General features: G+C 48.2%; 7 protein-coding genes across 7 annotated transcripts; 6 read left to right on the top strand and 1 right to left on the bottom strand.

The window, feature by feature from the left end:
* Positions 1-227: 227 nt before the first annotated feature.
* N7529_006861 (uncharacterized protein) lies at positions 228-2,073 on the top strand (the record flags this gene model as incomplete). The annotated part of the gene is made up of 2 exons (XM_057242388.1): positions 228-235; positions 453-2,073. The coding sequence occupies 2 exons, from the start codon at positions 228-230 to the stop codon at positions 2,071-2,073; spliced, it is 1,629 nt and encodes a 542-aa protein (XP_057097747.1).
* A 1,675-nt stretch (positions 2,074-3,748) lies between these two features.
* Positions 3,749-4,316, top strand: N7529_006862 (uncharacterized protein; the record flags this gene model as incomplete). Its single annotated transcript, XM_057242389.1, has 2 exons — positions 3,749-3,944; positions 3,991-4,316. The coding sequence occupies 2 exons, from the start codon at positions 3,749-3,751 to the stop codon at positions 4,314-4,316; spliced, it is 522 nt and encodes a 173-aa protein (XP_057097748.1).
* A 501-nt stretch (positions 4,317-4,817) lies between these two features.
* Positions 4,818-5,592, top strand: N7529_006863 (GAF domain-containing protein; the record flags this gene model as incomplete). Its single annotated transcript, XM_057242390.1, has 4 exons — positions 4,818-4,820; positions 4,870-4,979; positions 5,037-5,433; positions 5,482-5,592. The coding sequence occupies 4 exons, from the start codon at positions 4,818-4,820 to the stop codon at positions 5,590-5,592; spliced, it is 621 nt and encodes a 206-aa protein (XP_057097749.1).
* A 1,480-nt stretch (positions 5,593-7,072) lies between these two features.
* On the top strand, positions 7,073-7,789 carry N7529_006864 (uncharacterized protein; the record flags this gene model as incomplete). The annotated part of the gene is made up of 1 exon (XM_057242391.1): positions 7,073-7,789. The coding sequence occupies one exon, from the start codon at positions 7,073-7,075 to the stop codon at positions 7,787-7,789; it is 717 nt and encodes a 238-aa protein (XP_057097750.1).
* Positions 7,790-8,699: 910 nt separating this feature from the next.
* N7529_006865 (Kelch-type beta propeller) lies at positions 8,700-10,438 on the top strand (the record flags this gene model as incomplete). The annotated part of the gene is made up of 6 exons (XM_057242392.1): positions 8,700-8,748; positions 8,810-9,076; positions 9,135-9,412; positions 9,469-9,656; positions 9,710-9,917; positions 9,971-10,438. The coding sequence occupies 6 exons, from the start codon at positions 8,700-8,702 to the stop codon at positions 10,436-10,438; spliced, it is 1,458 nt and encodes a 485-aa protein (XP_057097751.1).
* A 279-nt stretch (positions 10,439-10,717) lies between these two features.
* N7529_006866 (putative potassium/sodium P-type ATPase) lies at positions 10,718-14,131 on the bottom strand (the record flags this gene model as incomplete). Its single annotated transcript, XM_057242393.1, has 5 exons — positions 10,718-11,548; positions 11,601-13,491; positions 13,551-13,645; positions 13,696-13,822; positions 13,881-14,131. The coding sequence occupies 5 exons, from the start codon at positions 14,129-14,131 to the stop codon at positions 10,718-10,720; spliced, it is 3,195 nt and encodes a 1,064-aa protein (XP_057097752.1).
* Positions 14,132-15,240: 1,109 nt separating this feature from the next.
* Positions 15,241-16,047, top strand: N7529_006867 (putative exosome complex subunit Rrp46; the record flags this gene model as incomplete). The annotated part of the gene is made up of 2 exons (XM_057242394.1): positions 15,241-15,576; positions 15,640-16,047. 2 exons carry the CDS (start codon positions 15,241-15,243, stop codon positions 16,045-16,047), a joined length of 744 nt encoding a protein of 247 aa, XP_057097753.1.
* Between the last annotated feature and the right edge of the window lie 387 nt (positions 16,048-16,434).

The following is a 16,434-nucleotide window of genomic DNA, read 5'->3' on the forward strand; positions in this document are numbered from 1 at the left end:
ATTAGCTCTACATGCATAAGAACAAACGTCGCTTTCACTAGCTCGACCCAATATTGAAATAGATGTCTCCCCGATGGGATCTGTCAGGCGATCGTGTTTATCCCAAGTACGTATGCAGGGGTATATATGGTTGATTACGAGTTAGCGAAGTCGCATAGGTTCAATAACGGTCCCCAAGTGCCTGAGATTAAGCCTGGTGAGATTGTCAAAACTATAAAAGCTCTAGCATGGCGAGGTGGGCTACTAACGATCTTATAACTTTCCTAATTTTTCTCAGAATTGAGATGAAAGCTATGCTATCTTGTCAATCGCAGTGCTGGTTTCGGCTTGTTACGCTTCCAGCGTGCCCAAGATTGATCTGCCTGTGGTTGATTTGGGCTATGAACTGCACCAAGCAATCTCATTACATGCTTACTCGCCGTTCCCTTCCGGATCTAACCGTATCTATAGAGCACCTACGGCTTATATAACTTCAGCAATATTCGGTATGCAGCTCCTCCGGTTGGCGATCTACGATGGCAGAAACCTGTGGCCCCTGAAAGCAATCGAGATCAGGTTCAGAATGGTTCTGTAGGCAAGGTGTGCCCCGGCGGATTGCCTTTGTGGGCCGAGCTCACAGTGTCGTGGCTCGACAGCTACACTCACAACACGACTGTCACAGTCTCTTCCAACGTCTCCTCGTATCCGTATACTCCACCCCCGCAGGATGGACGCACTACTGAAGACTGCCTATTTCTTGATGTTCTCGTCCCAAAGAAGATCTTTGATCGCACAAAGAACAAGACCCCGAAATTCAAAAAACTGGCGCCAGTGATGGTGTCGATCCATGGCGGAGGTCAGATATCGGGTGAAAAGGCCCAACTAGATGCCTCTGGTCTGATCAAACGAAGCATGGATGAGGGAGATGGAATTATTTTCGTGGAGTTGAACTACCGGGTGAGTATCAAGATACCCATGGAATATGAGGCCCCTCAAACGAATCTAACTTTACTTAAGTTAGGAGCATTTGGCTGGCTTGCTGGTGATGTCAAATCTGATGGTATCGCCAATGCAGGGCTTTACGATCAACGTTTTGCTTTGAAATGGGTGTCTGATAACATCCATTTGTTCGGCGGCGACAGAGCCCAAGTAACGGTGATAGGCGAGTCGGCTGGAGGCAGTTCAATAATACACCAGATCACAGCCTACGGCGGTGCCAAAGGTCCTGCGCCGTTCCAGCGAGCCATCCTACAGAGTGCAGGCTGGGTTCCTGTCATCACCGAAAAGCAGCAAGATGACACATTGAACCAATTTCTGTCTCTTCTTGGAGTTACCACCATCCAAGATGCCCGGAAACTATCAGCTGATAAGTTGATCGCGGCCAATGCATACCAGGTGTATTACTCTTTTTGGGGACAGTTCACCTACGGCCCTGTTGTGGATCATAGCTTCGTTCCTACCTTTCCGTGGAGACTTCTGTTGGAAAACAAGTTCGATCATGACGTCAAAATTATGATTGGTTATAATTCGCATGAAGGGCTACTCTTTACCTCGCCGGACAGCCGTAATAGCAGTGCCTTCGAAGATTTCGTGCTCGCTGCATCTCCAAGTATCCCGGTGGAAATTGCCGAATATATCGCAAATTTTGTCTATCCGCCGATCTATGATGGCTCGTACGGGTATACAGAGCCAGTTCAGCGGGTTGCTCTTTTCGTTCAGGAGTGGGCACTGGTCTGCAACGATGACTATCTACGCCGAGCATATCACGACAAGACCTACGCGTATATGTTCAGCATCCCACCTGGCCTCCATGGTCAGGATGTTCCATACACTTTCTACGAGCAAGGATCGACCCTCACAAGCATTCTCTTTGGAATTCCTGTATCTAATGTCACCGTGGCGTTGGCGATGCAGGATTGGTTCACCAGCTTTGCTCAGCAGGGTGAGCCTGAGTCTGATTTGGCACCTGAATTCCCCCAACATGGTCCGCATGCACGGCTCATGGACATTCAACAGAACAATTTCAAGATTATCCACGATCCGACTGACAACTCACGCTGTCGATTCTGGCAGACTGTGCCGTATACTGAGTGAATCGTCTGCCCAATAACTCAATCGCATGGATCATTCAGATGCATTCTGGAAACCCTTTGCTGGGTCAATATACAGGAAGGGTATAGCCGAATGGCAAATGCGCAGGAAGTTCGACCTCCAGAATGTCAATACAGATCTTGAGATATGAAGCAACTGAAATGAAGATGATGATGTTAGTAAGTACTTTGTGAGTATCTTGGCTTTACAACGAACGGTAAGAAAATATCAATTTCAATACCCATGTCCCAATGGGATCACCTATTATCGCTGGTACCTAGGGAGATAAAACAAAGAGATGTAAATGAGAAGTGAGTGATGCTCAATATTAACTATAATCCTAGTTCATGTTTACACCTGACCCTTGTAATGCACCAAAGTAGATAGATCCACGAACCAAAAGGTCTTACCAACTATCATATCTAACCTTAAAGATTCAAAACTATTGTATCACGATCATCATAGCCAGCCTCCAAATACCCCAATAAGCCCTCATCAATCGCATGACTTGTCTGATGAAACAGCACACTGTTGTTGGTGTTCAACACATCGCCGGATTTATGGACTATGTAGTTGGTCATCTGGCGAGCCGGCGCCCTCACAGACAATAGATTATATGCTGCAATTCAATCATCCAAGTAAAAGTAACACTGAAAGTCTGTGTTACGGTCAAACCTACCATTCATCGAGGATGATCTTGTCAGCCCGAAAGGGATCTGTCCACATCTGCAGCTGTAGAACACTTACTCAAATAACTATATCGACATCAGGATGGCGTCTTTGGCACCAAATCTACATAAAGAGATGGCATTGCAGACAATGATCTACTTTTATTGGAATACGTTCCACTTCATCCTGCATATGGTGTAACCCATAAACTACTGGGGCCAATACACATTGTACAAGACACAACCTTATCCTAGTTAGTTACAATCGTCACTTGTTCAACCACTCTCCAATAGATGTACCAAGCCATACATCCCTTCGTCAAATAGAACGCGACCCTGATAACATCAAAATGCGGCCGGTTAAAAGAAACGGCCACAGCGGAGCACAGAACACAGGACCAATGCGCCATGATGTCATCCGACAATTCAGAACCCAATATGAAGCAGAAAGTGACAGATCATCCAGCGGTAGGACAGTGGCAGGGCCACGCAAGGCTAACTAGCGGTCTGGATCTACCATCGGTGCCCCCACCACATCAAATCAGCCATGGGCACGAACCCCTACCACACTAAATCGATACAAGATCTCACTTATCGGTGTACAGTTTATCTGGATTGGTGGACGATGTGTGAGCTACCCAATGAGACTGGAGTTGTCTTGTCCATAATTCATGCGTTTTTTCGCTGGCACACTACGAAACACAATTTCAATACCGGGTCGCTCTGTTCCGTAACTTGAGGACAGTGTAATGAATGCAATCTGTGACTTTGGGAGAACTAATGGAGTTCGTGCGAAATAGTTTATGCAGTGCAATATGCGGTATGGGCTTGGCCAATTGGGTTGTTGGTTTGGGGCTGGGACAAGGTGTGGGGAGACAGTCTTAGCTTGAGTATCCTTAGTGTCTGTCTAGTTATATTCAGAGAAAAGTCCCGGGCTAGATTGGACTACCAGAAAGTAGACTGGTTTCTACTCCTTTTTTGCAACTTTTTGTTCATCGATTCCAGCAATCATGTTCGGCTGTTTCTTATTAGGAAGTGCCCTGGCCTATAATGTGGTTATGGTTATCTATCGACTCTATTTCCACCCATTGAATAAATTCCCTGGGCCTCGTCTGGCCGCTGCAACTGGTTTGTATGAGATATATTTCTCCGCCTGGGGACCAGGGAGTTTTGAGCATGAGATTGATTTAATGCATCGACAATATGGTAAGTACGATTTCCCCCGATACATTATGGCCTCTCACAACGACAGGCTCGGTGGTTCGCATCACGCCCGACGAGGTTCACGTATTAGACCCCGTCACCCAATTGCATGTCGACAGTTGGGTTAAAGGAACCGGGGCAATAGAGTCTCAACCAGGGCGCGGAGTGCAGAATTTCCAGATCCAGCGAAGATCGATATCGCGCGTAAGCTCAATGCTCCGAGTGGAGATCAACCGGATCATCAGTGGTCTAGTCGAGAAGCACCATGTGCCCCGAGTAGTGGTTAGCACAAAATTGCGGCCGAAATTTCCCCGTGAGCCTAAAGTTCAGATTGGAGACAGTGATCTGGAACACGAAGGGTTTAAGCTTTCTTGAACTCCGACGTCAAATGGGACCTCTCATATCTCCTGAATTTTGGGTTTCTGAGTTGGAGTCAACGACCAAGCACCGAATCCGGTTGAAAGTTTGGGGTTTGGACGTCACTGGATTCCCCGCGTTGACGAGAATGAATCGGATATGAGAGTTTGGACTCCCACATGGTTCCATGCTAAGGAGTGTGGTACCGTGTTTAGAGGGAGAGGAAACATATCTCCGGATATTGAAGATGTTTAAATGACATAGTGGCTTCTTGAGTCGGCAAGATCAGCGAAACAGGACTCGGCAACTGGATTGAATCCCGAAATTTGGAAAAACCATCTTCGAGGAAGAAGAGGAGAATTTGGCCAGAACAAGTCGCTATTAGGCGGTCGGAATGTTTTCTTGACGGCCCGCTTCTCCGATTCTGCTCTTTCATCGTGTCCCTTCACCTTTTAACACATTGCGCATCTGTCAATTGACAACTTGATTCTTTGTGCGAATTTGTGATCATCTGTCATCATGGTATGTTTCTTGATTGCAATTCCCACAATCCCTAGCTGACCCAACCCAGCCTCACGCCGACTCTTCCTACTTTGCGCCAGGCTCGTCAAAAGCCGACGTATATGAAATGCTTCTATTGCAAACACAAGGTCTCCTCGACGGCCAGCGCAATTGGGTTAGGTGAGTCACGACAAATTGTCTTCCAGCCCTGGAAACCATCTCGCTAACAAGGATTAGCAACCTCTCCAATGTCGCATCTCTCCTCTGGCACGCCTACGCCTCCCTCCCCGCCCCCTCTTCATCCGTAAACTGGGCCGGTTTCTACATCCGTGACGATAAATTTCCCACTCTCGCTTCGCCTATCTCCTCGCCCCCATTGTCTGGTGCAGCCGGCACCCGCAACGTCACTATTTCCACCACATACACCACTTCGGAAAACCAACTTCTCCTCCTAGGACCATTCCACGGCAAGCCCGCTTGCCAGGAGATTCGCTTCGGCAAGGGCGTTTGCGGTACCGCTGCTGCTAAGCAGGAGACTGTTGTTGTGCCCGACGTCGAGGAATTCCCAGGACACATTGCATGCGACGCGGAGAGCCGCAGTGAGATCGTTGTGCCGATTCTAGTGAACGGAGAGGTCAGTACATTCCATCCACAATCCCAAGCACAACTAACGTCTTGATAGACCGTCGCTATTATTGACATTGACTGCACCGAGCCCAACGGTTTCGATGACGAAGACAAGACATACCTCGAGAAATTGGCAAACTTCCTGGCTGATAACTGCGACTGGTAGAAGAAAATTACAAATTAATAATGGTTATGAAAGACACGGTCTGATGAACGGAATTTGGATAGAGGCTTGCCTGTTTTGGTGGTTGATGTTGGTGTTTTCGACGGAAGGTTTAGGCTTTTCTTTCTGCGCATAATAAAAGTCTGCTACTGCCACAGGCTCTTGTGTGTTTAACTTATACATATACGGTTTTTTTGTCCCTTCAAGGAGTAAATCAAGCATCATTCTGCAAGATATGAAGATCGTATTGGTCGCAGTTGGCCTCGCTTCGCACTCAATTTGCTCAATCGTCTCACCGAGTGCACATCTACCCTACCTTTCATCCAGACCCAGATCCAAACCCCTGCCTTATGTTCATAGTCCAAGCGAGCATTTTCTGACTATACGTCTCAAACGCGATTTTTTTAATCTATATGACACCAGAGTCGCCTACACAAACTATGAAACGCAGGATCGGCGATTGATTGCGGAGACCACGGATGGGTCTCCTGCCAAATGACGGCGCGCTAGAGTGCTCGCTTGCTGCGAATTGAAACAGTGAGATTTTGGAATTTATTGTTTTCCGTCTGCTTAGATGCGCTTTCTGACGGGAAAGTATCATAGCCCGCCTTTCGACGATCGCTCGTATATAGCAGCAACCCCGCGGACTGACACGTTGATCTACCGACCAGGGTAATTTCAAGTCTTTGCGTTGCAGAATCACGATAGAAATTTGATTTTTCAGGCCCTAGGATATCCATATATGGAGTTGGACTCTTCTAGTTGTCTTAGACAGAGCCTTGTGAATCCTTTACTTAAGGCTTTAGCCGCCTTGCTAGGATGATCTGACACCAGTTCCAGTGTAGGACAAGAATGCCATCCATCACCTTTCATCTGGACAAGTGCGCTAGATATCAAGCCACTTCTCTCTGTACCCCACACTATAGCGGATTGACTTAAACTAAGAAACTCCTTATGGATAGTAGTATTTCCCAACTTTCGGACTGGATCTGCTCTAGTTCTGACTTCTCGATCTTTTGCTCCAGCAATAGTTCATTGTGAGTGCTGCCAATTCTCTGGATAATTCGACTGATAGAAACGAGAGAGATCTTGCCTAGATTCATGCATATATCCTCAAGTAGGAGAAGAAGGCTGAGAACGTTTCCAGGTCTCAAGAGCCACATATGCGGTAGCATTCCTTAAGCTGCCTATGACAACATCACGGTATGCGCATCTAGAGGATGATTGATGTCGGATGACATTCAAAATCCGATACTCCACACTAATCTGAAGGGTCATGTATCGAATGCAGGGAAATATGCATGAAACCAGGGTCCTATCGGTTTGAGAATTAAGTTCGCAGATCACTATCTATACTGAAACGCCTCGGTGTTTCGCCTTGACAAACCATCACAGGTCTCAAAGTAGACGCAAGCGCAAGAAGCTGTATAAAGCAACGCAACAAACCTTACTTCTTAATCATCTCTTCAGCAAAACACCCAAAATGAAGCTCTCCCATACCCTCCTTTTTGCTCTCCCCCTCCTCCAACCAGCCACCGCTCTGGTAGGAATTTCGTGGAGTCTTTCCAACGTCACGAAATCCGGCGTGAGCGAAATCACCTTCCCAATGAACATCCGCAACGCAACCCATGAGGCCGGCTTCTACTTCGCACAGCAATTCAACTTCGCCGGCCAGTCCGACGTAGGCTACACAGGGCTGCAGCCACGCGCCGATAAAAACTCCAAGCCCGTCATTCACGCCGCGTTTTCCAGCTTCATTGCTGGCACAAAATCCACGGACGAGAACTGCAGTGATGGCGCCGATGGCGGCGCCGGTGTGAGCTGTGCTGTTGATATCGAGGGCTCATACGCACACACTTACTTGCTGCATATCAATAACACCATTGGAACAACTTGGGTGGGCACTTTGATTGACTCTGTCAGTGGGAGCGAGACTCGCATTGGCTCGTATACCCTTCCTGGTGGATCGGGTGGTATTCAAGGCTCACAGATGGGCTTTGTTGAATATTATCCGTGGAATGGGATGGATAGTCATCAGTGTGGTGATTTACCAAAGACGAGTGTTACCTTTGGGAAGCCTGTTTCTAGGGGTCATGCTGGTGGCTTGCAGAAGGCTTATGAATATGGCGATTGCGTTGGAAAGGCTAGGTTTGAGACTCATTATACTCTCGGAGGAGTCGAGGCTTCTGTTGGGTTTTGAGTGAATGAGGACCGGAATTTTTGCACCACTTCTCCTTCACTATCTGTTCAGATTGAACAGTGTTTTGGGCGCAGTCTTTTTGTACCAATAAATCGTGAAATTTGACTGGAAAAATGAAGCGCTATACTCGAAGAGCCATTTGTTGTATTCATTCGATCAAAACAATAATATGAACCCTCCCGCAGACCCCATGAGTTTCGTATAATTTACCACAGATCATTCCAAACCTTGCGAGTACTCGCCAACAAATGCCGTGAAGCATTCTCCTCTGAAAATTTCACCTCGATGTGATCTCGATGTGTTGGGGGTCCAAAATGGACTATTGCGCAAGTTGGATATCTAAGCATCAGCCACTTATAACATGAAAAATAAATTCATGGGCTGTGTGAAATGATTTATTTCTTAAATTCCCTCTTCGAGCCTTGACGCAAAGCCTACGTGAGGGCCTCCATGCAGATCGGAACCTCTGGCCAATCGAGCTAGCATAATGTCCACGCTAACCAACGCCATGCAGTGTTTAGCAAACGGACCCTTTGGACCGGAGCGCTTACTGAGGCTAATTTTGGTATCGCGTTGTCCTTTATAATAAGATTAAAATCGGGCCAGTTATTAACGGGGCTCCCCAGCCCGTGCCATTTAAACCCTGAAAATTCCCACTCCCTGATTACTTCGCTGTTTGCGAAGACGAATCAGCCACGATGGTGGGTTGGTGTTTTATGCTACTTTGGGTATTGGGCCCCTGTGTCGCAAATTCCCGGGTCATAGATCATGCTAAGAGAACTATCTTGTCTGATTTATCGGGGGGATTTTGTCGCAGCTACAGATTTGGAGGTATGTAGGAAATTTTGATTTCAAAAACAAATGCTTATCGATCGATCGCATAGCGGACATCGCCAACAATGTTTTGTACATGGTTGGTCTGGATGGGGGGCTTGTCCCTGATGATGGTGACGCCACGAGTGAGTGAAGTAAGCAAGCTCTCCAACTCAAGCTATGATACTTACGAATCGCCGCGAATAGACAATTATCTCGTAACGCTCGATCTCACGTCTTCCTTCGAAACATCCGAGGGTAAGAATTATAAGATGACCAAGATCAACACCGGAGTTCCCAAGATCAAAGACATGGCGCTCTGGTCTAACGCGGCGAACACGACTTTGTACCAGTACGGAGGAAGGTTTTTAGAGAACATCACCTCAGAAAACACAATCTGGACCTATGCGACGAAAAAGAAATCATGGAACAAACAAGATGGCACCATTCAGCCTTCGCGACTAGAATACGGTGGTGAGTTGGAAGTCAACAGCCTTGCGAGATTTCGTTCTAATACCCGGTCTCTCACAAGTCTATACAAATGCGCCTGCTATCCACGCCGGCTATTGGATCGGTGGCTATCGGGCTAGTGGCACAACTGCATCAATCACAGATGCAACGAAGGAATACGCCAAGGGGCTGATTCAATTGAATACAACGACTGGGGATTACACATCTCTCGACGGACCTTACAACGCGGTTGAGGAGGGTTCGCTTTCATACGTGCCAGTTGGCGATAAGGGCATTTTGGTGTACATCGGTGGTGACGTTCCGTCGATTGCGGATGGGATCAACGCTACTATGAGCTCGGTTAGTATGGGAAATCAATCAATGAAAGAACATGGAGATACTGATATATGGGCCAGAACTCATGGAACTACGTCCAAGTCTATGACATTGCTGGGGCGAAGTGGTATAACCAGTCCACGACCGGGACTATAACGTCCCGAACACAATTTTGCGCCTCTGTGCAACACGATGAATCATCCTCTTCGTACCAGATTTATATCCTCGGAGGCGCAGATCTGAAATCCAAAGATACGATCTTGGATGTGTATGTTGTATCTTTTCTTTCGTCATCACTATGCAGCTGTCTAACACTGTTAGAAACTACTTATCAATCCCCTCATTCAAATGGTATACTGCTGCCCCTCTCGACAAGGCTCGCATGACGCTCACATGCGTGACATACGGACGTCAGATTTTTGGTATTGGGGGAAGACTTGCGTGGGCAGAGGACGGTCAAGCAGGCTGTTATGACGCACCGGCCTTTATATACGACGCTCAATCGGAGGCATCGCGATCCTCGTTTGATGTCAGTATTCTGATCGATCCAAATCTGAGTCCCTCATACTAACAGTTCAACAGCCCGCTCTTTCATCATTCTCCTTATCCTCTTCCACGTCCAAAGATATCCAGGCCTCCCCATCCCCCTCGACATGGGCGGATTCGGCCCTAAAAGCCCTTTTTGAAGAGAGCAAGTCTACAAACAGTACTGCAACCGGCAGCGAGACCTCTTCTACCCCCGCATCACAAGGGGTCAACACATCCGACCCAGCAATCAAAGGTGCCATCGCTGGTGGGGTTGTCGGTGGCGTGGCAGGCCTGGCCCTTATCATAGGCCTGGCATGGTTTTTCATTGCGAGACACAAGAAGCAAATGGCCAAAACGTCTGAAGCTGAGGTTGTAGCGCAGAAGCCTCAGCCGATGCCAGAGCTCCCAGCAGGGTCCCGAGATGGTCGCTCCGAGTTGGGATCAGAGACGTATATGTATGCAGAACTGCCTGCGGTTCATAGGCAGGAAATATCCGAACTCGACAGTGAGAGGAGTCGGTAGTAATTGGAGCATGTACCCTTATCATAACGTTAATATACTATAATCTAGACGCGGTTGGCATCACACGTCAACTCGCCGCTTGAATTGCTTTGACACACTAGTCTAAAGCTATAAAAAAAGAAAAAGAGGGTGCAAAGCATGTTGAATACCCTATTCAGCTATTCAAAAATGACTTGTTGAATGAGTCAGACTGTAAAAGAAAAAGCCATAGAGCATGTTGAATACTCTGGTCAACAATTGATGAATGCCTAGTTGAATGAGCCAAACATTGAATGGCGTTTATTTCAGCTCCACGCTCGCATTCTCGCTGAGGGAGAGTGGAGTTAGAGTAGCCAGACCCGCCCGGATCTTAGCATCTTCAAGGGTGATGGTCGCATTCTTCCCACTTCCAATGCCAAATGCCCGCTTGGCTGCCTTCCAGCTCTCAACAAGGACCAGATAAACAATCGTACATCCAAAGACAACACCCCACTCCCAGCCAATAGCTTGGTGTTTGAAGACCAGCTTGTTGATGACCGGGAGATATATCACCGGGAAGGCAATGACAAAACCAGCCATGACAGCCCAGAACAGGAATCGGTTATTCCATACGGTGGGAAATACCGATAGCGTTTTGGGATACCGAATTGGGTCCATATTGAAAAGTGAGCGAGAGAAATGCTTCACTTCCCAAGCAGTAACCAGTAGGAGAAAAGTAAGAGTGGCATATGTAGTGGCGCGAGCACGGAAGACTGCGTCACAGGTTGGATTATATCCCTCGTTGCATCCATCGCCGAGAGACGACATTCCAGATCCTGCTGCATAAATTACACAGACGAATGAGACAAGACACAAGGTGCCCATAAATGTGCCGTATATCATTTTATCGACAATGAGCTCACGGGTAAAAACGCCAATACGAAGATCATGCGGAGGTCTGAACATAATGTCTGCTTGGGCTTCTTCGAGACCTAGACCCACGGCCAAGAATGAAGATGTCACCAGATTTGCCCACAAAATCTCCAATGGAGATAAGGGGAACACAGAATCACCTCCCTCATCCTTGAATGCAAGAGCAATCAAAAGCAAAATGACTTGTGCGATGTTGGAAATGAGAAGGTGCATAAGAAACTAAATGCGAGATCAGCATACGTATTTCAGATTGAATTTGTGCAAGCCTTACCTTCTGAATATTGTCGAAAAGGCGTCTTCCCTCCTCAACAGCCTTCACAATAGATGAGAAATTATCATCTGTCAAGACCATATCCGCAGCCTCCTTAGCAACATCACTGCCATTTTTACCCATGGCAATGCCGACATCAGCGCGCTTAAGAGCAGGAGAATCATTGACGCCATCTCCCGTCATAACGCAAAATGCCTGGCGACGATGCATAGCATCCACCATCCGAACCTTGGTAGCAGGACTGCATCGCGCGATGACAAGAGGGAGCTCTTCAATAGCATCAATCTCCTCATCGTTCAATTTATCGAATTCATCCGCCGCCATAACAAGGCGTCCAGATTTGACCATTCTTGTAACACGATCGAGGATGCCGACTTCTGACGCAATCGCTGTTGCCGTCTTGATGTGGTCGCCAGTGAGCATGTGCACCGTTATTCCTGCCATCTGGCATCTGCGCACTGCAGCTGCTGTTTCAACTCGAGGCGGATCGTAAAGGCCAACAAGACCGCCGAATCTGAGTCTTGACTCAGCAGCGCTCCGCGGAGAGACTTGCGACTCATCATTTGCTGGGGTCGTCTTGTGCGCAATGCAAAGGACTCGAAGTCCTTCGCCAGCCATTCGATCGGCTGTATCTCGGATCGTCTGCCTTTCCGACTCGAGGACGTCGAGCTGGGGGATGATTGTCTCTGGGGCTCCCTTCGTGTATGACTCTTTGGTACCGCCTTTCTTATTGTTGTAGACGACGGTCATCTTCTTGATGGCAGAGTCGAACGGGTACTCAGTATGCAGCTGAAGTTGCCGTGTCTGCATCACAGAAGACTTCCCAAATCCGAATCGCAGGGCTAGGACATGAAGAGCTATTTCCGTTGGCTCGCCAACTGCACTCCATGTTTGGTTCTCATGATAGATAGTGGAAAGGTTGCAGAGAGAGATCGCTCGCAAAAATATATTCAATGCAGAGCTTTCTTCAATGGATTTGTTCGAGCTCCAATCTATCTCGTCTAGCTGGACCAGTCCACTGGTAGGGTCAAATGGATCTGTCGTATGGCTAACGGTCAACGTCCCAGCACTAGGGATCCAGGCTGAGCGAGCAATCATTTTTCCCTGGGTTAATGTCCCAGTCTTGTCAGAGCAGATATTCGTGACACCACCCACAGCCTCGAGACACTGAAGCTTGCGCACAATGACATTTCCTCTGGCCATGGCCTTGGTCCCCACTGCTATTGTGATGGTGAGGACCGCAATGAGTGATTCCGGGATAATGGCTACTGCAACACAGATGCCGTAGATGAGAACCTCGCCTTGAACATCCCATTTATTGACTGAGAACACAATGACCGCCAACAGAATCGCTAGTGCAAACAGCAGGAGGGCAAACTTGCTCAACTTGACTTGCAAGGGCGTACCGACGAGACCTAAAATATTCATGAAGAATTTCTTCACTCGCTTCGTCACTCGAACAAAACGACTAGAGTCTCCAATAGTAGGCTGGGCCTGAAGGAGCTGTGCGATTTTGCCGACTTCCGTTTTCATGCCGCTCGCGATGACAATTCCCATTGCGCGACCCTGGGTGGTGCTGCAGCCTGAGTATGCCATATTGGTTCGATCGCCAATAGGGATATCGGGTAATGTGAACGTGACATGCGGCGTCTTGAGGATCGGCAGGGATTCGCCCGTGAGAAGAGCCTCATCCATCGAGGCATTCATGCCATCGAACAAGCGCAGATCAGCAGGAACAATATCTCCAACTGCTAGTTGGACTATGTCGCCGACGACCAGCGATTCCGCCTTGACGGAGGTGATTCGGCCATCTCGAATGACTTTGCATATTGGAGCAGAAAGATGATGCAGTGACAGAATTGTCTTCTCAGCGCGGTAGTCTTGCACGAAGCTAGAGGGAAGGTTAGGTCTAGCAGGAAATATCGTTTGGCAGCGGGATGTTAGACTCACCCTACCACGATGTTCAAAACAATCACTGCAGTGATGACGCCGCCCTCGATGTAATCATCGATTCCAAAAGAGAGGGCCATTGTTATCAGAAGGACCTACATATCAGTGAGTAGGTATACATATGCTTAAGGGTTAGCGAACATACTAGTGTCAAGCTGTTGGACACCTGCCTTAGCAGTATCCCCCAGACGGAGAAACCCTCCATTTCACGCACGGTATTCGGACCATCGCGCTGGAGGCGGGTCGCCGCTTCTGTGCCTGACAATCCATCGCTACATATTCTGTCAAAAACGTGGCAAGGGTGGTTATATATTTTGGATTTGCACGAACCTAAGATCTGTCTGTAGGAGAGATACAATCTCAGGGGGCTTAATGAGATGAGCGTTTTCATCAATCGTTTCTTTGTTTGGTTGGTGCAAGGGCGCGGGGTGTTCGTTCGTATACGAGATAGACTTTTCCTCAGTTGCGCAGGGCTGAGAATCTATGTGGTTTGTCACATTGGGCTGGGAGCTTGGATCCTTATAACCACATATAGGAGGTTCTGTCGACTCGTCGACATCAAGAATTGTCTCTACGCCCATTCAATAGAAAGTAATAGTAAGGCGTGGTGGTAGGCTTGAAATAAGCTACGCTACTGATTCTGTGAATGATAACTGTGAACCCGGTGGGAAAGGAGACCGTCTGGACTGGGAGAGTAGTAACAAAATGAAGAATGGAATCCAGTAGAAAGGGAATATGTATGGAAAACATAGCCTAATTCAAACATTGGCACATGCTCGCTTGCTTCCTCCGGGAGAGGGGATTGACCAAGCAAGCAGTGAGGGGGCAGCTTTAATCACATCGTGAAGCCACGATGTCATTGGGGCGACCAAGAGAGGAATTCTTGGCTGCTTTGATTACCGGCGATAAGTTACAGCATTTTTAGGACTTATTCCAGTCATGATTTAAGGCCAAAACATCCCTGTATTGAGATTGGATGGCATCGCAGTCCGGGCTTGAAGCCACAATCCACGTACTTCTCGGCAGTCGTCGCGTGGTATTCCTGGAGTTCTGAACAAGCCAACATGAAAGCTGACGGCTCATCATATCGCAGTCCCGGGTACTTTCGACCGTGGACTTTGGTTTGGCTGTTGTTTTAGGTTCACGAACAGACAAAGACAAGCTGACTGAATGGTCGTATGCTTCAGGTTCCGTGACAACCCATGACTGCATCTGCATTTATTGTTTTGGCACAGCCGCGTTGCCAATCCTTCTGCTTACTGGACACCATTTTTACAAGAGCTGGGCATCTTGGTACTGCTGACACGTCCACTCTGCGGGGGGCAGCCTATAGGAATCACTGGCATTTCGGGAGTCGAAGTCAGGTATGGTCGGCTTCTGTTTGAACTGTACTGTGTGGCTGATGGAGCAATTTCGGACAAATTAGATAATTGCGCAATGTTGAATAAAAATAAGACCTCGATTAGAAGATTCTTTCCATAAAACGTCAAACAAATCAATTTAGGTAGATGATACCATAGAGGGATGGGATCGAACGTAGACAAACAAGGTACCCAGTACAAGCCAGCTAAGCGACCAATCAAGAGGCGGCCCGCACATCGATAAAAAATCGCAGCGGGAGACACTTTTTGCTCTTCAAACAACAGCTTCGCTTTCAATCCTCGCTCTGTTTCTATTGCCGTGATTCAATATGGTTGGCCCGACAGTCTCTCTTTCAACACTAAACCGTGCCGATGGTTCAGCAACATACAAATGCCCAGCCACGGGCTACAACATCCTGGGCGCAGTCAACGGCCCTATCGAGCTCCCAGCGCGTCGCGCCGAATTGAAACCCGAAGAAGCAACCGTGGAGGTCTTTGTTAAGCCTGGTACAACCACCGCTGGCGTGGGAGAAAAATATGTCGAATCTATATTGCGGTCTGTGCTCGGACAGATCGTACTAGGACGGGAGAAGGGCTTTGCTCGCCGCGGTGTGGTCCTCACTTTGAACATTGTTGGGGGAGAGAAGGTTCAACGTGGTGATTCGGTGAGTACAACTACCTTCGTGTTAATTTGCACTACGCGGAGCTGTCAGAACTAACCTATGTAGTACCTTACCATCCTCCCAGCTCTCCTGCATGCATCCCTGCTCGCCATGATTTCCGCCTCCATTCCTCTGGCCATGACCTTCTCTGCTGTCCTTCTCGGTGTGACCAAGTCTGGTGAAATTTTGCGGGATCCCTCCCCGAGCGTCGCCAAGACTGCTGTGTCCCTTCACGCTCTGGCAATCTCGTCGAAGAATCACCTGCTGTTCAACGAGAGCGAGGGCCGATTTGACTTCGATACTTGGGAGCTCGTCCGGGAACGTGCCCTCTCCATTTGCCAGGGTGAAGCAAGCGCCGATGGCGATGTTGCCATGAGCGAAGGTGCGAACACAGCCAGCGTGAACGCATTCATCCGCGAGAATGTGGAGGACCAGATCTACAGCGACTACGCACACAAGCTTGACTCTATCTGAGGTGGGATCGATACACTTTGCGGAAAGATAGTGAGACGTGATCAGCTGTGCCGGGTCTATCCGGCTGACTTCGGTCGATATACCTGGTCGTACCCTTCACCCCGGTCCCCTCTTTATAACACGACTTCCCCGGGGAACCGCGACACGTCCCCCTCGACTGGAGAGGGACATGTGCCACAGGACATCTTGAGTAGTACACCCGGCTAAGGTACCATCACCTGACTCTTGCTGCATGTACAACACACCAGGTTGAGCTGCCACAACCGACAGCCCTACTGCAAAAGAGGCTTATTTCGAGCTACCCCAAATGTTGGTTTATGGGTCCTGGCAGCAAGTTCATAAGTGCGTCACACCGTCTGATTGATCAGGCGGTGAAATTTCAGATAT

Source organism: Penicillium soppii (genome assembly GCF_028829465.1).
Source record: "Penicillium soppii strain IBT 18220 chromosome Unknown utg000005l, whole genome shotgun sequence".
Taxonomy (NCBI): Eukaryota; Fungi; Ascomycota; class Eurotiomycetes; order Eurotiales; family Aspergillaceae; genus Penicillium; species Penicillium soppii.